The 23575-nt window shown below is 42.1% G+C and overlaps 1 protein-coding gene across 2 annotated transcripts in view; it reads left to right on the forward strand.

The window, feature by feature from the left end:
- The first annotated feature begins 6939 nt into the window (after positions 1 to 6939).
- Positions 6940 to 23575, forward strand: part of STX12 (syntaxin 12) — a 33139-nt gene continuing 16503 nt past the window's right edge. Inside the window, exons 1-3 of one of the 2 annotated variants that reach the window (XM_036349485.1) lie at positions 6940 to 7166; positions 20902 to 20971; positions 23277 to 23376. In XM_036349485.1, the coding sequence (XP_036205378.1) occupies positions 7049 to 7166; positions 20902 to 20971; positions 23277 to 23376 (288 nt within the window). In that variant the 5' untranslated portion in view covers positions 6940 to 7048. The remainder of the gene's footprint in view (positions 7167 to 20901; positions 20972 to 23276; positions 23377 to 23575) is intronic. The other variant, XM_036349486.1, reaches the window with a different exon arrangement.

Below are 23575 nucleotides of genomic sequence, written 5' to 3' on the forward strand. Positions count from 1 at the left end.
ACAAACTTAAAAGCCTGACTATGCTGCCGAAACCGGTTTGGCTCAGTGGATAGAGCGTCGGCCTGCGGACTGAAAGGTCCCAGGTTCGATTCCGGTCAAGGGCATGTACCTGGGTTGTGGGCATATCCCCAGTGGGAGATGTGCAGGAGGCAGCTGATCGATGTTTCTCTCTCATCGATGTTTCTAACTATCTCTCTCCCTTCCTCTCTGTAAAAAATCAATAAAATATATTAAAAAAAAAAAAAGCCTAACTATGCTAATGGAGAGTTTCACGTCCATCAGAGAATAGCTCATCCTCTTTCTTTTGTGACTTTATCCAGTTTAAGTGCTTGCTTTGTTATAAGCACTGTGCTAGGCAATGAGTATACAGCAGTGAAGAACATCCACAAAGTGACTGACCTCATGTGGCTTCCATTTAAGTGGGATATTGCACAGCTCCATTGTTCCTTGATTTTATATTTTATCCTTATTATTCAAAATATAAATATAGGAGGAGCTTATGGTATGAGTGAAAGGTTTTTGAGATACCATCTTAAGGAGAAGAATGTGTTAGTTTGAAACCTTGGTGTTAGTTTAATAACAGGTACCTTCCCGGTATTATCACTTACATCCTAGTCATTCTATTTTATAGACTCCATGACAACTTATTTTCTCTAAATAAGTTTAAGATAGTCTTATTTTGTAGGTGCTATGGTCTGAATGTTTGTGTTCTCCCCAAAATTCATGTCAAAATCCTAATCCAAACATGATAGTATTAAGAGGTGGGGGTGTGTAGGCTCTGCCTTCATGAACGGAATTAGTGCCTTTATGAAGGAGGCTCCAGAGAGAGATTCCTTTGAAGCTCTATTACGTGAGGCCACAGCCAGGAGGAGCTGGCTGTGAACTGGAAAGAGGGCCCTTACTATAAAGCAACCATGCTAGCATCTTGATCCTGGACTTCCCAGCCTCCAGAACTGGAAGAAATTTCTGTTTATAAGCTACTCAGTCTGTGATTTTTGTTATAGCAGCCCAAACAGACTAAGACTGTGGGCTATGTTTATGACCACCTTTATTGTGTAAATCATCTTAATTTATACATTTATTCAGCCTTACACATTTATTTAGCAATAAAAAAGACCAAACCCCTGACCAGTGTGGTTCAATTGGCTGGAGTATCGTCTCATGCACCAAAGGGTTGTGGGTTCCATTCCCGGTCAGGGCACATACCCAAGTTGCCATTTGATCCCCAGTTGGGGCACGTGCAGGAGGCAACCAACCAATCTCTCTCTCTCTCTTCTTCTACCTTCTTCTCTCTCTAAAATAAATACATACATGCACATATCCTGGAGGATTAAATGGATACAGCTACTGATATATGCAACATTATAGATAAATCTCAAAAACATGTAAATTGAAACAAGCCAAACTCTGAAGAGTACACGGAATATGATTGCATCACTATGAAGTCCAAGAACAGGCAAAACTAATGTGTAAGATAAAAATAAAAAAGTGATTTCTGGGGGTAAGTGGAATTGATTAGAAAGGAGCATAGCTCAAAAAAACTTTCTGGGGGGGGGGGGGTGGCGGGCCGCGGCGGCGGGCGGAGGTGGGGGCCCGGCGGAGCTCCCGGAGCCAGCCTCCTCCGGGGCGCGGAACCCGGCGCCCCCGCCTCCGCCGGAGCTCCCGGTGGGGGCGTCCCCGCCCGGCCCGATCCTCGGCTCCGGGGCTCGGTCGCGGCCCCGAGAGTCCCCGCCGGCTCCTTTCTCCTGACCGCGGCCCCGCTGCGCAACCCCGGGCTAAGGCGGCCGAGCCGAGGCTCCGAGAGAAAAGGGAAATTGCAAAGTTCGCCTATAGTCAGCTTGACAGCATAATTGTCTAGGAATCAAGAATCAACATTGGTTATTTCCTAAGATTAAACCTTGAAAGCCCACTTGGAGGCTGCACAGCCTTCTGCACACTTGAACATGAAGAATGGCCTTCTTCAGCTAAATCATCAGAAGTGGTGAGAAGAAGAAGGGACCCCTACCCGGCCAGACTCATCCAGACAAATCAGTCTTTTTTAAAAGCAAGCTGCGCGAAGATGGCCAGATCTCCATGCTCTGCTCGCACCAGCACTGAGCAGCCCCGTCCAGGACTGCCAGCCACCTATATGCAGGTGGTGCCATGAACAAGGGCACCTGGCTGAGGCAGCCAATGGGAGCTGACATCCTGCTGAGCTCCACTCACCAAGCAGACTGGCCTGGTGCATGGTGTCTGCCCAGGCAATGCGGCTCCTTCTGATTTGCGCCAAGGCACCCTGTACGGGTTAGGAGCAACTAGGACCCTCCCACCCCCATACACCAGTCCTAGCCAGGATTATATTCCTTACTTCAGATAGATTAAAGGTTCTCTTGAACATTTTAGGATTATTGTAAAAGATGAACTATTTGACACAATTGAAATTGAATTGGTAAAGGTCCAAATATTACCATGTATATGAATTATGTATCTATATATTTATGTATGCACACACTTATAGTATGTTGATACATACTTCTATGCATCAGAAGTTAGCACAACTTAAATTTGGTAAATGTTTAAAATAAAATTATTCGGGTTATTGCAAAAAAAAAAACTTTCTGGGGTGATGATGAAAATTTTCTATATCTTGGTTTGGGTGGCGGTAACATGGGTATAGACAAGTGTCAAAATTCTCTGAACACTTAATATCTGTGCATTCTATTGTATGTCAATTATAACAACAGTTAATACAGAAAAGTACTGCTTAATCCTAAAAATTGCTATTTTGAACATTCCTATACTTGGCTGTTGAAACACATATGCGTTGACTTTATAGTTAGGTGTAGAATTGCGGGGCCATAAACTATGTATGAATCAGCTCTGCAGCATAATAGCTGTATGACATTGGGCAAGTACGTCCTAGAACCTCTAGGGAGAACCAGGTTCCTTATCTGTAACCAAGGAGCTAATCTCATCTTGAAGGGTGCCAACCATGAAAACTGTTTTTATCAATTAACAAAAGGACATAACGCTGAGAAACTTATTCTTTAAAATCACAGAGTTCAAGAAAACTTGCAAATTGAAATATCAGGCAGAATGGAACATTCTTGCTTGGAGGAGCTGAGTTATTTTGACACAGAGAAGCAGCCTCAATTTCCAACCCGGATGCAACGCTTCAGATAAGGGGTTTCCAGATACAACATTCCCTATTTATCTTCACCTTGCAGTTTCCAAGGAAACAGATCTGAATCCTCTTATCAGCTCAGGCCTGATGAGAATATCTTTACAAATAGCCTGGTATGCTTTGAGGCTATCCTGAGACAATTCTTTTAAATTTTACCTACACTCCATTTCCCCCCCAAATCCTAGAATGACTATCTCTTACTGTGCTTGATGTGACGCTCCGAGATTCCTCTGGTGTGCAGTCTCCCTTACAGCATTCAGTTAATAAACCTAACTTTGTCAGACCACACGTGGTCTTTATCTCATGGGCTTTATCTTGGGGATTACTGATAAATGTTTGTAAAATTTGTTCACATCGCCTGAGAAAGCATTTAAGAAACTGTGATTATTTTTTATTATTCATGTATAAATTCGGTATATGTTCCTTTGACATCTAGTATTTGCAAGGTAAAAATGTATTGCTATGGCCGAAACCGGTTTGGCTCGGTGGATAGAGCGTCGGCCTGCGGACTGAAAGGTCTCAGGTTCGATTCCAGTCAAGGGCATGTACCTGGGTTGCGGGCACATCCCCAGTAGGAGATGTGCAGGAGGCAGCTGATCGATGTTTCTAACTCTCTATCTCTCTCCCTTTCTCTCTGTAAAAAATCAATAAAATATATTTTTAAAAAAATGTATTGCTATGAATGAATACACAAGGCTTTGGCCAGGGAGCTCAGTTGGTTAGAGCATCACACTGAGAAGAAAAGGTTGCAGATGGTTAGGGCACACACAAGAAGCAATTTTCTCTTCCATTCTCTCTAAAAATCAAGTCAAATAAAAAGTGGTTATCCATCTGTGTCCTGTGCTATCCTTTCTTTTCTTTTTCAAAATTTGATTTTAAAGAGAAAGAGAGAAAGGGAGGCCGAGAGAGAAACATTGATTTGTTGTTCCACTTACTTATGAATTCATTGGTTGCTTCTTGTATGTGCCCTGACTCGGGGTCAAACTTACAACCTCGGTGTATGGGGACGATCCTCTAACCAACTGAGCTATTCAGCCAGGGCAATAACCACTTTTTATTTTATTTTTTGTTAAGCCTCATCTGGGGATATTTTTCCATTGATTTGAGAGAAAGTGGAAGGGAGGGAGAGAGACACACAGTGAGAAACATTGATGTGTCTGTGAAAGAGACAGACACAGTGACTGATTGCCTCCCACATGCACTCCAAGCACTGCAACCGGGGCCCAGGCCGGGGATTGAGCCTGCAACTGAGGCATGTGCTCTTGACCGGAATGGAACCCAAGACCCTTCCGTCTGCAGGCCGATGCTCTATCCACTGAGCCAAACCAGCTAGGGCCTACTTTTACTTTTAGATGGAGAAAGAAAACAATAACAGCAACCACAGTGTCTTCCATTGCTATGAGAAAAATACCTTTATTACTTCACTTTACAGTGTAAAATGTAAATGAAAACATTCTAAAGGCTCTTTTATAGTTTTAAAAAAGTACAGTTTACTATAAGATGACATAAAACCATGGATTCTAGAAAATGGTAGGGCTTTAACCAGAGTGAGAGCCCCCAAATGTTATTTGTCTCTTTATAGAGAAAGAAATGCTCTTATAAATGTTCCAACAAAAATACAGATAACCCTAGCCGGTTTGGCTTAGTGGATAGAGCATTGGCCTGTGGACTGAAGGGTTCCGGGTTTGATTCCAGTCAAGAACACATGCCTGGGTTGCGAGCTCGAGCTCCAGTAGGGAGCGTGTAGGAGGCAGACGATCAATGATTCTCATCATTGATGTTTTTATCTCTCTCACTCTCTCCCCTCCTCTCTGAAATCAATAAAAATATATTTTAAAAAATAGAGATAGACTAGCTTGCAAAAGCTCTAAGGCTGAATGCATTCACCCCTTTGGGGTACCCTCCAGCAAGGAGCTTCCTCTCCTTACCATTCCCCAGAGACTGGAAAGCAGGCTGGGGTGGGGTGGGGTGAACACAGGAAACAAACACTACCAGTTCCCCTTCACTTCTCCCTATCTGGAGCTTCCTATCCCAAATCCTACCCATGTCTTTCCATTTACCATAGCTCACAAAATGCCATCTTCTTTTTTTTTAAGTTTATTATTTATTATTGTATTATTTTCCATACAAACAACTGTAAAACTACTTTTGTCCCACCCTGTATAATGATGATTCAGAGAGGGAGAGAGAGAAACATTAATGATGAAAGAGAATCATTGATCGGCTGCCTCTCATACGCCCCCCCCGCACTGGGGATCGAGCCCACAACCCAGGCATGTGCCCTTGACCAGAATCAAACCTGAGACCCTTCAGTCCATAGAATGCCATCTTCTATGGGAAGAGGTCATACACTACAAATTACTTAAAGAAATGATTTAAAAATTTTGAGGGTCTAGTTCTCCAAGAAATCCTGGTTTGGGATACAGATGAAGAGGCTATTTGGATGAAATTTAGATGAAGAATGAATTTGGGAATATGAGAATGCGTTTTAGGAAAGTAGTGAGATGACAATGGAGTTAGCTTAGTGTTTGGGTTTTACAGTCAAATTAACCTCTGTGGTCTTAATTTTGTCAATTGTAAAAGGGAAAATAATGACGCTTACTTTGTTCAGTTACTTTACTTCAACATTTAAAAAATTAATTGTAGCCGAACCGGTTTGGCTCAGTGGATAGAGCGTCAGCCTGCGGACTCAAGGGTCCTGGGTTCGATTTCGGTCAAGGGCATGTACCTTGGTTGCGGGCACATCCCCAGTGGGGGGCGTGCAGGAGGCAGCTAATCGATGTTTCTCTCTCATCGATGTTTCTAACTCTCTATCCCTCTCCCTTCTTCTCTGTAAAAAATCAATAAAATATATAAAAAAATAAAAAATTAATTGTATAAAAAAATTAGTTGTACATTATCTGTTCTGAAGGTAAAAATATAGTTAGAACATGGTCCCTTGCTGTGAAAGAGCTTATGAACAACTGAATTGCAGTGATGATTCACACATAGTATTGCTCGATAAATCTTATATTATTTTATAGTTTTGATTAGAAGAGGGGTGGAAGGAGAAATGAAAGTGGTTTGTAAACCATAAAAGTACTCCAAATACTAACAAAGCCATAGAGGATGGAAGTAGAATGAGGAATTTCAGGAGTCTGGTTAAGGATCCGATTTTCAACGTTGTCTAATACTCCCATATTTGGGCCTGAATTCTCAGAATAGAACAGAAAAGGATGTTAGAGCTGAGATCATCTGGCACAATTTTATGCTAATCGAAAATTCTTGCCTTCTGTCACCGTGCTCTGCTGAGAAACAACACCGCACCCCCAGCTCCTCCAATCCCAGCTCCAACGACGTGACGTCATCGCCCCGCCAGGCATTCCAGGCCCGGGCTCTTGGTTCTCAACCTTCCTAATGCCGGGACCCTTTAAGTTCTTCATGTTGTGGTGACCTCCAACCATAAAATTATTTTTGTTGCTACTTCATAACTGTAATTTTGCTACTGTTATGAATCGAAATGTAAATATCTGATATGCAGGATGTATTTTCATTGTTACAAACTGAACATAAAGCATAGTGATCAATCACAAAAACAATATGTAATTATATATGTGTTTTCGATGGTCTTAGGCGACCCCTGTGAAAGGTCGCTGGATCCCCAAAGGGGTCCCGACCCACAGGTTGAGAACCGCTGCAAGGGCACTCGCCCAGCCACGCAGGCGCATTGTGGGGCAGGGCGGGGCAGACGCATGCGCACTGCGTGGGGGTGGGGTAAGTGCGCACGCAGCCTCAGCCCCTTCCCCGCCCTTTCTCTTCCCGGTTTCCCAGTCAGCCTGCGGTCGGGTTTGGTGGCTGCTTCCGGTGGGACCGCGGTGCAGGGCGAGTCGGTCTCAGCTCCTCGTCATGTCCTACGGTCCCTTAGACATGTACCGGAACCCGGGGCCCTCGGGGCCCCCGCCTCGGGACTTCAGCAGCATCATCCAGACGTGCAGCGGCAATATTCAGCGGATCAGCCAAGCCAGTGAGCAGGGGGACGAGCTGGGGGGTGGGGGCCATCCCAGGAACAGGCCTGGGGGAGGCTGCTGGGACGCGGAGCCGGTGCGGCTGCGGCCAAGGCCACACCTGAAACCGTGTCGGGCTTTCCACTCTGGCGATGGCGAGCTGTCATCCCCCAGCCTTGTCAGGCCTGGACTCCCCAAGGGTCCCGAGCCCCAGCTGGAAGGAAGCTCGAGTCTCTTCTTAGAGTTATGCCCTCCTGGTGTTGGGGCCAGAACAGCAGGCTGACAGCCCCAGGGTGGGAGGGTGTGTGTGTCACCTGGAGATGCAAGAGTGAGGTGACTGGGCGCAGTGGTCAGCCGAGTATTTCCTGTCATCCGCCTCCACCCAGCCCCCGCCCCCGCCCCGCCCCCCACCTCTCTTTCCTCTTTGATCAGTTTGCATCGGTTGTTGTTTACTGATTTAGACTTTAAGTTTACATTCTGCTCAGTTCCAGCTCCTTGGAAATCAGCAGCTTTCAATTAAGGGAAGTGGAGAGTGCTTGTGTTTGGGTGACTTAAAACAGCTCTTCCTTTAATGAATTTGGACATCAGATACAGTGACTTGTATTTGAGGAGGAAGATGACTTCTGTTTTAACGAAGAGAATTCACCGAAAACATTTCAGTTGACATCTGCCTTTTGTAGCAAAAGGTTTGCATATACATTTGTATTTCAAGCCTAAGAGGCAGTTGTTTACAAACCCGATACATAGAGCAGCTCAGGGACTTGGCCACAATCACATAAGTAAGACACGGTAGAGCCGGTGGTGGATTTCAGAATGTCTTTGTTCGTCTTAAAACAACGTCCCCACAAGTAGGGTCTGAGGGAGACTATCTGAATGAGTCAAATACTGGCCATTTCTTGTGCCTGGAAATCAGCTCAGAGCTTTATCAATAGGTCATCAGCAGCAACTTTACTTGGAAAATGGTGATCCTCAGCCTTGTTGTTTGTTGTGTTTTTGGGAGCTTGGCTGTACTGTATTAGGCAGAACTAGTTGGTCCTGAGTTACAATTATTTTCGGTATTAAAGAACAGTCTATCACTTTGCTTTTAAATTTAAATACACAATGTACAATTTGAGAAGTGGGAAGTTTTTGATGGGAAGGGATTGAGACCGGGTGATTTGAAAATGGAAAGAAGAGTAAGTGGCCTGTTTAATCCAGGCATTAAAAAAAAATTAACATGACCACTGGCTAGGAAATACAGTACTTTGTGTTGCAATTTCTCTTCGTGAGGGAGCTGTAATACAGGTTAGATCAGAAAATTCTGGTTCAACGATGAAAGTTTTCTGTTGGGGCGAAATCTCATTTTAATGTCTGTGAAATCATTCTACATTTGAGCATGAGGATATGTGTTAAATACTATAGGAACTGGCATGGATCCTTTCAAAAGGGTTTCTATGGAGCACATAACTGAAATATAAGGTTGAAAGGGATCACAATTTTAGAAGAGGTATAAATAACATTATGTAGGTATTCCAGGGGGAGAGAGATCTTTTTCAGTTGGGAATGGTGTAGGAAGGCATTATGGCATTTGAGCTAGGTCTGGAAAGGTGATGGAAAGGATTTGAACTTTTTCTTTTTTAAAAAATATATTTTATTGATTCTTTACAGAGTGGAAGGGAGAGGGATAGAGAGTTAGAAACACCGATGAGAGAGAAACATCGATCAGCTGCCTCCTGCACACTCCCCACTGGGTATATGCCCGCAACCAAGTTACATGCCCTTGACCGGAATCGAACCCGGGACCCCTGAGTCCGCAGGCCGATGCTCTATCTATCCACTGAGTCAAGCCGGTCAGGGCGGATTTGAACTTTTGACAGTAAAGAGCGGAAGAGCATCCCAGGAAAGAATAAAATGAGAAAGTCGTGGTAGTGGGACAGCATGAGTTGTATATAGAAAAAAGTAAAGTGATTTGGTTTGGCTAGAGTGATGGACTTCAGAAAGTAGTGGAAAATAGGTTTGGAAAGGTAAGTTGGGGTCCAAACAGGAAGGGCTTGAAGTGCTGAACTAGGGGGAGTTGGATTTAATTCTTTAGGAATGTGTAAATTGAATTGGAAGGGAGACACTGGGTTCAGAGACACCATTAGGGGCTGTGACAGTAAAAAGGAAGGAAAGGATAGGAGAGGTTTCTTTGGTGATGGAATTGATAAGGTTTAACTGTTGATTGGGAATTGGGCCCAAGGGACATCGGAGTCAACCATTAATAACATTACTAACTAACATTTAGGTATATACTGGGTGCCAGGCAGTATGAAACATTCTTTACATGCATTATATTAATATTATAACAACCCTGAAATACAGCAGGTCACTGTGAGGCCGCTGTGTGGGTTGTTGTAGGCACAGCTAAGGTTGACTGCTCGGTACAGAGGGTTGTTAGTATGTGTGGGGTACAGAAGAAAAATACTTGGTTCTTCCTGTTGTGGAATGACGGGTCTGAGCAGGTATTGCTGAGGCAAATATAGGAAAAATAATAATAGCCTCTAAGTTATGAAGAATAGGTAACTAATTTATTGATATTGAAGAATAGATAACTAGTTTATTGCTAATTTATTGATATTATTTTGATATTATCAATAAATATTGATATTTATTGATATTATTTTGTCTACAAAAAATAAAAAACAGTTGAACTCTTAAAACTGATTATCATGGAACTCTGTAGGTTTTTCTTTCAAAGTTATTTTAATATTTGCCCTTTGCTTTTTATTTTATTGCCACCCTCTCAAGTTTTCATGATCTCAGCATGTGTATTCCAACGGCATTCTCTCAGTGTCTCTGTTCTCATTCAGGCGCATCCTGATAATGCTATCTGCAGCATATCTAAAATCCTGTTTTCATTATACCACTCACCTTCTCAAGCGCCTGAGTGGCTCTGAATTTTTCCTGCATCAGATCTTAACATTCCTCCTTGCTTTTACCCTCTCTATCATCTTAACCCAAATTAGCCATATTGTCTTCTTCTCTACACCCTTTGCTGTAGTCAGGCTTTCCTTCTTAACATACCTAATCACTAGCTTTTGCTCATTCTATTCTTCTTTCTTTAATATCTTTTCCTACCTCACTAGCTACCCAAATTATACACATTGGATAGCTAGTGGTACTTAACTACTGCCACTTGTTAACTAAGCCTTCCTTTGCTTTTGACAGTGAAATCAGAAAGCATGAGCTTTAGGGTCAGTAGGTCTGTGACTGAGTCTCTGCTCCTCTGTGTACTGTTAACCTTGAACAGGTTACTTCCCCTTTTTATCTGTTATCCATTTTAAAAATGAATAGTATTGTTAAAATGGGATGTTTGAAAGTGCTTAGTATAGTGTCTGGCACATAGTAGTCATTCAGTAAATGGTAGTATTTTTGGTTTAGTTCCCTGCCCAACTATAGTTTATTAGTTAGATGAGCAGGCTCAGGAGTCAGGCCACCTGTATTTGAATCCTAGATCTGCTTCTTATAAGCTATGTAATATGTTACTTTACCCCTCTTTTTCTCAATTTTCTCATTTATTAAATGGAGTTAATAATAATATCTACTTCATAAGGCTATGAGGATTAAATCTCATGCGTTTAAAACAGTACCTGCAACATAGTGTTTAGGAAATGTTAGCTATCTTTTATTTTTCTTTGAATTTGCAGGCAATTTGTTTTCACAGTTTCACGCTTGCTTATATTCTGAATTCTTTAATTAATTTATGCTTTTTGACCTTGTCATTCCAACTAGAGAGATCACTGTTAGTTTTATGGGAATAGAGAGACCATACATTGTACGTTTCTCTTCAGTTAGCTACAGTTCCTGGCACAGCAGTGGATATATAATTGGCATTCAATATGTCCCTAGTTGATTTTATCATTGCCAAGTACATTTTTCTTATTCTTGAGTTTGATAATAATAGCCATCTTTAATTGAGTTCTTTTATATGCCAGACACTGTTCTAAATTTAGCTTCATATTATCTCATTTCATTCTCACAACAACCACATGAAAATTCTCTTGCTATTCTCATTTTTAAGGTGAGGAAACTGAGGCACAGGGGAGTGGACTTTATTGCTCAGGATCACGAAGCTAGAAAGTGGTGGAACCAGGAATAACACATAGGCAGTCATAATTTAGTCTTTGCTCATTACATATACTATCACTGGTTTGGTAAATGGAAGATCATACCTTTGATATTTAGTATTCATTTTCTGTTTAGTCTGGAGCTTTACTATTGTAATATAGTGGTTTATTTAAAAAATATTTATAGATTTGAGAGCGAGAGAGAGAGAGAGATACTCGAAGGGAGAGAGAGAGAGAAATATTGCTTTGTTGTTCCACTTATTTATGCATTCATTGGTTGCTTCTTGTATGTGCCCTGACCAGGGATGGAACCTGCAACCTTGGTGTGTCGGGCCGATGCTCTAACCAGTTGAACTATTTGGCCAGGGCTTACAGTTAATTTTTAAAAGTCAGGTCATTTTCACTGAAGCTATATAAAAACAATGTAAACCTAATTTTCAGAATAAGACACAAAATGACATCATTTTCATAAGCACCTCATAGGCTAGCATTTTCTCATTTGTTGTAAGTAATGTGTTTTTGGTTGAATTTTGTTTTTTTGAAGTATAAATTAGAGCATTAGAGTCTGTCAAATGAAGAGGATCTTACCCCCCCCCGCCCCCCCCCCGCCATGATGCTTTTGATATGACTAGACTTTGATTTGATTTGGATGGAGATTCAGATTCTGCTTAAAGCTGATATCAGCTAAAAGCACATAAAGAGTGTTCAGTTTAGAGTAGTTCCTAGTGTGGATGTTAGCTGTAATGACAAATAATTTGATTTGCTCTGTAGTCTTTTAAAAGTTTTAGCTAGGACATCCTTTAAAAAATGAAAAGTCACAAAGAAAAAAATGTCAGTGATAGGAGAAATTGAAACCTAGTTTTTTTAAAATATATTTTTTTATTTATTTCAATAAAAGGAAGGGAGAGAGATAGAAACATCAGTGATGAGAGAGAATCATTGATCAGTTGCCTCCTGCATGTCCCACACTGGAGCGAGAGCCTGCAACCCGGGGATATACCCTAACCAGGAATTGAACCTTGACCTCCTGGTTCATAGGTCTATACTCAACCACTGAGCCACACCAGCTGGGTGAAACCTAGTTTTATAAATAACAAAATTGCTTACATGGAACTAGAATGCTTAGAAAAGAGTTTTCTTATTAACCAGGTTGATCAGAAAACCCTTTTAGATTCAATTCATTTTGATAAAAATCTTTTCAAAAAGTATCACTTTACTTTTTGACATTTTAAATACACTCAAGTGAAAAGAAGTGTATATGTAAACATTCTATTTATTTTTGTGCTTTAGGTTTATTAAGGGACACAATTCTTAGATGTAAAATAAATGGGTCATTGTGACACTATTTTTGAATAAATCCCAGATGGTGGTGGTTATGGAGGGCAGTATGCAAAATATTCTGCTTCTTTAGGTTCCAGTAAACTACGGTCCTTATAATTTGAAATTTGGGGTATCTGATACTTGAATCTTGATAAAAACTTTTTTAAAAAATTTAAATTCTTTATTGTTTAAAGTATTACATAAGTCTCTGTTTTCCCCCTTGACTTCTCCCCGGCCGCCCCCACCCCCCAGCACATCCCTGTGCCCATTGGTTGTGCTCATGTGCATGCATACAAGTCCTTTGGTTGATCTCTTACCTCCCCATCCCCCACCTTCCCTCATAGGTTGGACAGTCTGTTCGATGCTTCTATGACTCTGGTTCTATTTTTGTTGATCAGTTTATGTTGTTCATTATATTCCACAAATGAGTAAGATCATGTGATATTTATCTTGATAAAAACTTTTAGGAAGATATCTTTAAAATATATTCATAGGTTGACACTCAACCACTGAGCCACACCAGCCGGGCTAGGAAGATCTCTTCATATTTAGGAATTTAGAAGGAGTTGATGGAGGCTTGGATTAATTCTGGTGCTTAGCTAGCAAATGATCCTATAAGGTCTCCCTCTCCCATACTTCCCTGACTCCGCTGCCTTCCCCCAACACACACACACAAATTCAGGTAAGCTCAACAAAAGAAGTAAAAAACAATCTACATGAAAAAAGTTCTCAGATGGGAATACAGAAATAACAATTGATTTTTAATGGATTTTCTAAATAAAAATTCCCATTGCTCTCTAGGATAATAAGTTTGGATAGATGATTAATAACTTGATGTTTTGACACATTGCTATAGTTTCTACGGAGAGCGCTCTACTTTATAAAGACAGTCAATAAAAGGAGATGTTTCCTTGAACTTTTGTAAGATCTACCTTTATGTGTCATCTAGAGGGATGTGTGTGCGAGTGTGTGGTTATGCAAATACAAAAATGAGAAGAATGTGGTTCCTGCTCTCCAGCAGCATATAATCAACCCAGTCCCATTTGTACACTGGTAGAGCCTCTCTAAGCCAAATTCTGGCTTGCAAAATAATTCCTTGGTTACACAGTATCATTCTGGGACTAGAGCTTTTTAAAATTTTTTTAGAGCGTCTTTGTTATTACTGAATTTTAGCATTGAGCAGTGGTGGGAGTACTTAGAGATCATTTAATCCTCACAGAGTTGTAAAGATTTCATGAGAAAAACAAATCCACCCACACAAATAAAAAGTACAATGGCAAATAGTAAGTACGCAGTATATGGTAGTTCAACCTGAATGTCATGTACAGTTGGTGAAAAGAGACCCAGCACATGAAATGACTTGAGTGGTGCCACATACCTAGTTAATACCTAGTCAGGTCTGGTTTAGAGTTCAGGTCTCATTGCTAGCTCATGTTCATTCATATCTTCTGCCTTAAAGACTGTCATGATATAAAAGGAAGGCTAACTCAGTTAATCAGTAATTACTTATATACCCACTGAGTGTCACTCTGCTGGACTCTGGTGAGCACACAGGAATATTCTCAAAGGTGGGAGGAAGTTGGGAAAGGAGCAAGTTAGAGAGCAAGGACATTAGCCTATCTAGAGTAGAGAGCTATTAAGTTAGGGAGGTATCAGATAGGCAAGGTGGGGCTAAGTGGAACACTGGGATATGGAGGCCAGCCCTGTGTCACTACAGTCTATTTCCTTTGTTAGCCTTTTGATAACATAACATGGTACAAAGAATATAACCATTTAAATTAGTCTTGGGTTTGAATTCTGGTTATTATGACACTCTGCTCAAAACCCAGTGGCTTCTCATTTAAAATCCAAGTCCTTGCACTAGCTTATAAGGCCCTCTACCAGAGGTTGGCAAACTGGCCCCTTGAGTGTGGCTCTTCCACAAAATACCACGTGCGGGCGCGCACATACAGTGCAATTAAAACTTCGTGGCCCATGCCACGGGGCCAAAGAGCCGCATGTGGCTCGTGAGCTGTGGTTTTCCGACCACTGCCCTATACAATCTAGCTCCCCTCTGCCTCTTTGGCCATTCTGTTCTCTTTCTCTAGTCACACTGGCTTCCTCTCTGTTCCTCCATCACACCAAGTGCTCTTGCCTTGGGGACTTTGTACATGATACTCTTTCTGCTAGAAAACTTCTCCCCCAGATACTTACATGGCTGGATCTTTTACTTCCTCTAAGATCTTTGCTCAGTGTCACCTGGTCAGAAGTCTTCTCTGACCATCCTATATAAACTGGTACCCACTCCCCACCCCCTGTTATTCTAGCCCTGACCTGAATTTATTTTTCTTTATAGTACTTATAACAACCTGGCATACGCTATTATTTATTCTTTTCCTTAAAATGTAAGTTTATTGAGAGCAAATGTCTTGACTGAACTCTGTACACAATGCCTCCCCCACCCTCCACTTGTTTATGCTGTCTGAGTCCACCACAGCGGGGAAACCCTGGTTTTAGTCTTTCTACCAAGGGACCGGGACCTGCCCAGTTCAGTCAGAACTATGCCAATAATATCCTCATTTGCATCTATACCAACCGTTCATAACTGCATGATTTAGGCCAATCAGAGCTGTACAATTTGGAAACCCCATTTACGTGAAACAGGCCAAAATGAGAGGTCCCTGGGTCTGGCTGAAAGTTCCAACCTCCTAATCATTTGGTCACTGTGGTGACCGGTCCCACCCAATCTAAGGTTATCTAGAGGCCCCACCCAAGTCACCTCATTAGCATAAACTTGGTGTGCTCAAAAGGGGCTCTTTATTAATAACTAAAGACACTCCTATCACTCAGGAAATCCCAAGGGTTTGTGCCAAGAACCAGAAACAAAGATCAAATATACTTTTTATTATATCGAAAATATAGCCCAATAACACATAATAAATGCTCAGTAAATTTGAATGTCTGCTTTCTTTCATAAATTATTTGTTTGGCTAGCCAGCTGATACCTTTAGTGATATCCTGATTCCCATTTGAAAGAAATTGATGTGAAAAATTGTAGCTTATATATGTGAAAAATTATAGCTTATATAATGCTGTAATTGATTTTATTTATTTACTTATTTAATTGATTGATTTCAAAGAGATGAAGGAAGAGGGAGCAAGAGATAGAAACATCCATGAGAGAGAAACATTGATCAGCTGCTCCTGCATGCCCCCTTCTGGGAATCAAGCCAGCAACAGGGCATGTGCCCTGACTGGAAATTGAATGGGCAATCTCCTGGTGAATGCTCAACCAACTGAGCCATACCAGCTGGTCATATAGTGCTATCTTAGCAGAATGCAGTGATTATAGTGATTACGTCTTCCTATAATCAAGTGAATCCTATATTTCCATTATAAAGTTAGTTACATTTTTGCTAGAAAAACATGGTCTCAAAATAAGATAAAATCATAACTAAAAGTGCTGTAAACCTGCCCTAGCCAGTTTTTCTCAGTGGTTAGAGCATCAGCCCATTGACTGAAATATCATGGGTTGGATTCCCAGCCTGAGTCAGGGTACATGTGGGAGGCAGCCAATGGATGTGTCTCTTTCATGTTGATATTTCTCTCTCTCTCCCTCTCCTCCATCCCTTCCACTCTCTCTAAAAATCAATGGAAAAATATCCTCAAGTGAGGATTTTAAAAAAATGGGGGAAAAAGTGCTATAAACCTATATGTTCTTGACTTTAGAAATTTTGGATTCACACATCCATGATATAGTGATTGTTTTGGCTAGGGAGAAGTAACTTGTGCATATTGCTAAGGACTAGGTTGTTCAATTGCCACTTAGGAGTAGAGTCACCCAGCAATCAATTAGAAGATTTTGCTTAATCATTGTTTCTTATCAAAGTTAGAGACTGTCCACAAAAGAAAGTCCAGCTTGAGAAAAAGTCTTGTAGAAGCGTTTACTTGAGCCAAACTGATGACAATTGCCAGGAAGCAAAATCTCAATGAATTGAGAAAATGCTCCAGGTAATGGCAGTTTTACAGCTCATTATTATTTTTAAGAATGCCCCTGGAGGCTCTAAATGTTTAATTTTCAATGTTCTGGGTAAACCATATTTCTATATATTTAAACTGAATATTTTGTCAGAAATCACTAATTACTAACAGGTGCCTCAGGGCTTACAGCTTATTTTATACATTAGAATCAAAGGAGACTTGCGGGTGGGTGGGTGGGGGCGTTACATGAAGTCCATTGTTGGTAGATTAGAGATGTGGGAGAAAGCAAAGCAGGGAAATCTCTGAAATTGGATAGAAAGTAAAACAAAGAGACACTTCTTTTACATTGGTAGGTACACAATAGTTACCAATTACAACACAAATATGGTGTGTAGACAATAAGATAACAAGGAAGGGTTCTGTGGGGCCTCATGTTCTGGTGTGATGGCTGTGTCCTGAGGGGTCTGGAAAAGATAACTTTGACATTCCAAAGGTATGTTATTGTAGATGCAAAAAGACAGTAGATAGTAGACTTCCCATCAAGATGACTGTAGGTAAATGCAGTCCTCTCATCCTCCCACGACCACATCAAAATTACAGCTAAACTACATAATAACCACTGTTCAGAACACCTGAAATCTAGCTCAATGGAAGTCCTACAACTAGGGATTTAAAGAAGAAGCCACATTGAGACCGGTAGGAGGGGCAGAGACGCAGAATGGGTTGGTCCCACACGTGTGATGGGTAATAATCGGGAGGGATATTTTGGCTGCAGAGGTCCCTCTGAGGAGTGAGGGATCCCAGCCTCACACCAGCCCCTGATCCCAGGGTTCCAGTGCCAGGAAGAGAAATCCCCATAACGTCTGGCTGTAAAAATCAGCAGGGATTATGGCTGAGTGAGACAGAAGGCTGCTGGAGCCCAAGGCAGTTCCTCTTAAAGGGCCCACACGTGGACTTACTCTGATTTACTCCCTCTGTGTTCCAGCTCCGGAGGCAAGCAGCTTGAAAGGCAGCTGGGACATGAGGGGAGGAACTGAATCATTTGTTATCAGGGTAAAAGCTGGGGTGGGGTGGCTTTCTGTCACACAAAAGTGCTGGCAGAGGCCATTGTTCCTTTTCTGAGACCCCCAGAGCTGGCAGGCAGGCACCATATCTAAGTCTGCATCCACCAGGCTCACACTGTTTGCCCCACCCTAGTGATTCTAGAGAGCCTGCCCAACCCAACCTGTGGGGCCCACCCAAGCTGTTTCTAGTGGCTTTTTTTTTTTTTTTTTTTTTTTATAGGAATGGCTTGTCTTGGCTCATGCTTTGACTTTCCTAAAACCTCTCAAAAGAGCAGCACATGGTCTCATTGTGCCCATACTTCATGAAAAGTGGCCCCACACCGAGCACTAGCAGCAGCTGGTCTGGATTCACAGCTTGACCTCACCTGGGCACCTCTAAGCCCAGAACAGGTAGCAGCCATCTGCAGATCACTTTGTAGCTCATGCTGGGTCACCCTAGGGCAGTAATGGCGAACCTATGAACTCATTTTTTTGGTTGATTTTTCTTTGTTAAATGGCATTCAAATATATAAAATAAATATCAAAAATATAAGTCTTTGTTTTACTATGGTTGCAAATATCAAAAAATTTCTATATGTGACACGGCACCAGAGTTAAGTTAGGGTTTTTCAAAATGCTGACACACCGAGCTCAAAAGGTTCGCCATCACTGCCCTAGGGCCTAGGCCAGTGGTTCTCAACCTTGGCTGCACATTAGAATCACCTGGGAATCTTTTTAAAATCCTGATTTCTGGGCCTCATCCTCCGGAAATTCAGTTTCTTTGTTACTAATGTTGTAGCCCCACCCCATAACAAAGAAACAGAATTTCCGGCGGATGAGGCCCAGAAATCAGGATTTTAAAAAGATTCCCAGGTGATTCTAATGTGCAGCCAAGGTTGGGAACCACTGCCCTAGGCAGAAAGTAGGTGGCACTGACGTTGGCCTGTACCTTCAGGAGGCCCAGCACACCCAGTGGACAGCTTCAGACCATTTCGAAGCACCACCCAACCACCTCAAGTGACACACTCAAGGGGTGTACTCAGTGGGCACCAAAGCCCCGCTGAAATAAGTCCTGCTCCATGGGGTGGTCCCTGCACAGCTGATCCTGCACGGTGATCAGGGATTGGTAGTCAGTGGTTGCAGCCAATCCTTGCAGCCTACTGGCCTGGGGGTAAACCCCTCCCATCGATGTGCCAACAGCAGTCCAAGCTCAACTACAATAGGAGGGTGTACACAGCCCACATGGGGTGGAGGAGGAGCGCCTGGAGTGCCCAGCTTGGGTGATCAGGGAGGCTGTGGCACTAGGTCCTACACAACACTTGTTACATTAGGCCACTGTATCAAGCCCCAGAGACGTGGCAGCTCTACTTAATACATGGAAGCAAACACCGGGAGGCTGCCAAAATGAGGAGACAAAGAAATATGTCCCAAATGAAAGAACAGAACAAAACTCCAGAGGAAAAAGAAACGGAGATAGGCAATCTACTAGATTCAGAGTTCAAAACACTGGTTATAAGGATGCTCAATGAACTTAGAACTTCCACAGCATAAAAAAGGACATGGTAGCAGGACACAAAAGAAATTGAGGGCTCTATTCCCGTTGCAGAAATCAATGAGGACGGGTGGGGGTGTTCAGATTCCCAGGCAGGCTGTTGTTAAGAGTGCTCCTTCTTGCCCTAGCTAGTTTGGCTCAATGGATAGAGCGTCGGCCTGCAGACTGAAGGGTCCCAGGTTCGATTCTGGCCAAGGGCACATGCCTGGATTGCAGGCTCGATCCCTAGTAGGGGGTGTTCGGGAGGCAGCCAATCAATCATTCGCTCATCATTGATGTTTCTGTCGCTCTCTTCCTCTCCCTTCCTCTCTAAAATCAATAAAATACATTTTTTAAAAAGTGTTCCTTCTTACTGCTAGATAATCAATTCCTTTGGATCACTGCTGGTTCAGGGCTAGAGGCTTAAACATCCAGGATTCAAACATGATCATTCCTTAGTCTTAGCAAAATATCTAGGAAAAGGTAGAATTATCTAACAAAACCATGTATTTGACTATAGTTAGCATAGTTGAAAGAACACAGGTATATAACTGAGGTTGACTTTTTTGCCCTTCTACTTATTGTGTACCCTTATATAAGATACTTCTTTATATTTCCTCCCCTGCAAAATGAAGATATATCTGCTTCAGATTTTTTGCTGTGAAAGTAAGATGATGTATACAAAGCTCCTGATATAGTGCCTGGCACACAGAGGTGCTCAGTCAGTGGTAACTTTTTATTAATAATAAATATACATTGCCCGGCCAGTGTTGCTCAGTGGTTGAGCGTATTTCCGGTCAGGACACATGCATGGGTTGCAGGTTCAGTCCCCAGTATGGGACATGCAGGAGGTGGCCGATTGATGATTTTCTCACATCGATGTTTCTAGCTCTCTCCCTTCCTCTCTCTGAAATCAATTTTAAAAATATTTTTTTAAAATATACATTGTCTTTGCTATAAAAAGTGTGCTATAAAAAAAATTATTGTGTACTAGTGGATTGTAGTTTTTATTGTGAATTGATATTTGGTATTAAGGCAATTCTAAAGGTGATTACAGCTCTGGCCAGTTTGGCTCAGTGGATAGAGCATCAGCCTGTGGACCGAAGGGTCCCAGGTTCAATTCAGGTCAAGGGCACATGTCCGGGTTGAGGGCTCGATCCCCAGTAGGGGATGTGTAGGAGGCAGCTGATCAATGATTCTCTCTCATCATTGATGTTTCAATTTCTCTTTCCCTCTCCCTTCCCCTCTGAACTCAATAAAAATAAATAAATAAATACATCAATAAATAAATAGTTATTTCATTTTTATCCAGTACCATGGGAAATCTGGAAGAATTCAGAAGTTCTTTGGGGGTGATGAACAAAACCATCACCCTCTACTTAGAGATGTAGTTACTCTTTAGGACAAAGGTGAACCCCGAAATTTGTTTTTTAAAAAAATACATATTTTGATTTCAGAGAGAAAGGGAGAGGGAGAAAGGGAGAGAAACATCAATGAGAGAGAATTACTGATTGGCTGCCTCATGCACACCCCTTACTGGGGATCAAGCCGCAGCCCAGCATGTGCCCTGACCAGGAATTGAACCGTGACTTCCTGGTTCATAGGTCAATGCTCAACCACCGAGCCATGCTGGCTGGGCAGGACTTTAGTTTTAAAGGGAATGTATATGTATATGCCAAGGTTTTGATCATAGCAAGCTTTCTATTAGTTGCATGTACTTGTTCAGGATATAGAAAGAAACTGGTGATCTTAGATGTAGGGTGCTCATGATGAATCTATTTTTCTTTAAACAAGTCTTTCTCCCCCTTCTCTGCAGCTGTTCAGCTAAAGAATTTGATGAGCCAACTAGAAACTAAGCAGGACTCCGCCAAGCTACAGGAAAATCTGTAAGTAGCTTCCTAACAAGGCTGGGTTTTGTGAGGGTCCTTCAAGGACACACATAAAGTCATTGGTGCGTGGCTGCTTAGGTGTCAGGCCTATGAAGTCAGAATGAGAGGCAGTGGGACATGAGGTAATAGCTGGATCTAGAAGAGGGGCAACAAAATAAATCAATGGATTGTGATCTTCCTGCCTCTTAAAGTCCTTGATCTCTGGATCTTTCTTCCCTTGGGCAGTTTAGCAGAACAGCTTAGGGAAATAAAGAAGGGAACCCTACTTCTGTTAAACTATATTTTGCCTAAATGAGCCTCCCTATTGGCAGAGGCCTGATGATCTGCAGAGCTCATTTCATCTAGTTGGATTTCCCAACTATATACATTATTAGGAAAATGTATTCAGAATGATTCCGGGGGAGTCAGAGAATAGTAGACTGGTAGTAGGCACATGTGATTCTTTTTTAAAAAAAATTTTGTATTTAAAAAATTTGATTTCAGAGAGGAAGGGAGAGGGAGAGATAGAAACATCAGTGAGGAGAGAGAATCATTGATCAGCTATCCCCTACTGGAGACTGAGCCCACAACCTGAGCACGTGCCCTTGACTGGAATCGAACCTGGGACCCTTCAGTCCACAGACCGAGGCTCTATCCACTGAGCCAAACCAGCGAGGGCTGATTCTTTTGATCATATCCTTCTGAGTACATTTCTGCTTTTAGAAGTTCTCTTCTTGATCTTTAAAAGATATTGAATAATGTTCTTTATTTCCTGTCCTAGACTTTGTGAAATGAGAGAATAACTTACTACATTGAGCGTTTTCCAGGGAGATATGAAATATCTCTGGATATGTTAGTCCTGTCTGGGATGTTCAGGCTCCTGTGGACTCCCTCTTGTTTTTTATCTTGGAAGGCCCCTTTGCAGTGAAGAAAACATTAATAATTAATAGTGTGGTTTCTCTGTCCTCCCTGAAAACCTTTGTAGAAATGGCCAGATAGAGGAAATCATGACTGACAGGAGCTCTTTTTGTATTTCCACTACTTTTCTTTTTTCTTAAAATATATTTTTATTGCCAAAACCGGTTTGGCTCAGTGGATAGAGCGTCGGCCTGCGGACTGAAAGGTCCCGGGTTCGATTCCGGTCAAGGGCATGTACCTTAGTTGCGGGCACATCCCCAGTAGGGGGTGTGCAGAAGGCAGCTGATCGATGTTTCTCTCTCATCGATGTTTCTAACTCTCTTTCTCTCTCCCTTCCTCTCTGTAAAAAATCAATAAAATATATTTTAAAAAAAAGTGAAAAGGGTTGTTTTAAGGGTTGTTTTTTTTTATTGATTTCGGAGAGGAAGGGAGAGGGAGAGAGAGATAGAAACATCAGTGCTGAGAGAGAATCATTGATCGGCTGCTTCATGCACATCCCCTACTGGAGATCTAGCCTGCAACCCAGGCATGTGCCATGACCAACTTCTGCGCGTGGGCCACAAAGTTTCATTCGCACTGTACGTGGTATTTTGTGGAAGAGCCACACTCAAGGGGCCAAAGAGCCGCATGTGGCTTGTGAGCCGCAGTTTGCCGACCACTGTCCTAGTTCATAAGTTGACGCTCAACCACTGAGCCACACCGGCTGGGCTATTTCCACTACTTTTCACTTCCACCTAATATATTATATATCCTTGCCTCTTTAATGTCCTTCCCTCTCTACTCCTGATATATGTTTTCACACTATAGGGCTTTTTGTTTTAGAGGGAAGAAGCAGAAAGTCAAGCATAAAGGGCTGGTTAGGGAGTCAAAGCTAAAGCTGAAGGAGCATCAACTTTTAGCAAGAACTTGGGAGTAGATCTTTGGAGCTTGCTCCCTAGGGTAGGAGCTGTGCTTTTAATGCACATTTCATCCAACTGCCAGGACTCTGTCTCTAGGCAGTGGACTGTGACCATAGCCGTGCGAACTCCTGGACAACTCATTGAGAGAGTTTTGTGAGAGGGTCCAGCGTGTTAAAACTATTAGATTTAGCTGTGGGGCAGTGGTTCTTCTTACATTCCTGTCACAACCGCTATATGCTTTTCTTTTCTCCCCAAAGAGTAAAATACCTGACCATCAGGTTTCACTGAGACACGTTCTTTCTACTCGGTATTAGGAGGAAGCCTTGACATGGGTTTGACTGGGTGGTAGTTCTGGAATCTTGTTGTGAACGCAGGCATCTAGGAACCTATTTCTTCGTGTACCCTTTTATTCTCTGCATTGTGAGACACTCGGAGGATAAGCTGATACTAACTGTAGCAGCTCGCAGGAAGTGAGAAGATTCTGAAACCTGTCTTTTCTCTCTTAGGCAGCAGTTGCAACACTCGACAAATCAGCTTGCCAAGGAAACAAATGAATTACTGAAGGAACTAGGGTCCTTGCCCCTCCCCTTATCGACCTCAGAACAGGTAGGTATTTTCTGGTTTTTGGTTTTGTTTTTTAATAAAAAAGGAATTTGTTTTAATGGAAGTACAGTGTGTGAAACAAAAATAACTTGGCCTTTGGTGCTAGATAGACCTTCTCTAAACCGCAACCTCATTATCAGTAAAATGGGAGTATGTGGCCATTGTGACAAGAAAAAGAATGTGTGCACCAGATCTTGCAAAG

The sequence above is a fragment of the Myotis myotis genome, unplaced genomic scaffold (assembly GCF_014108235.1).
Source record: "Myotis myotis isolate mMyoMyo1 unplaced genomic scaffold, mMyoMyo1.p scaffold_m19_p_2, whole genome shotgun sequence".
Taxonomy (NCBI): Eukaryota; Metazoa; Chordata; class Mammalia; order Chiroptera; family Vespertilionidae; genus Myotis; species Myotis myotis.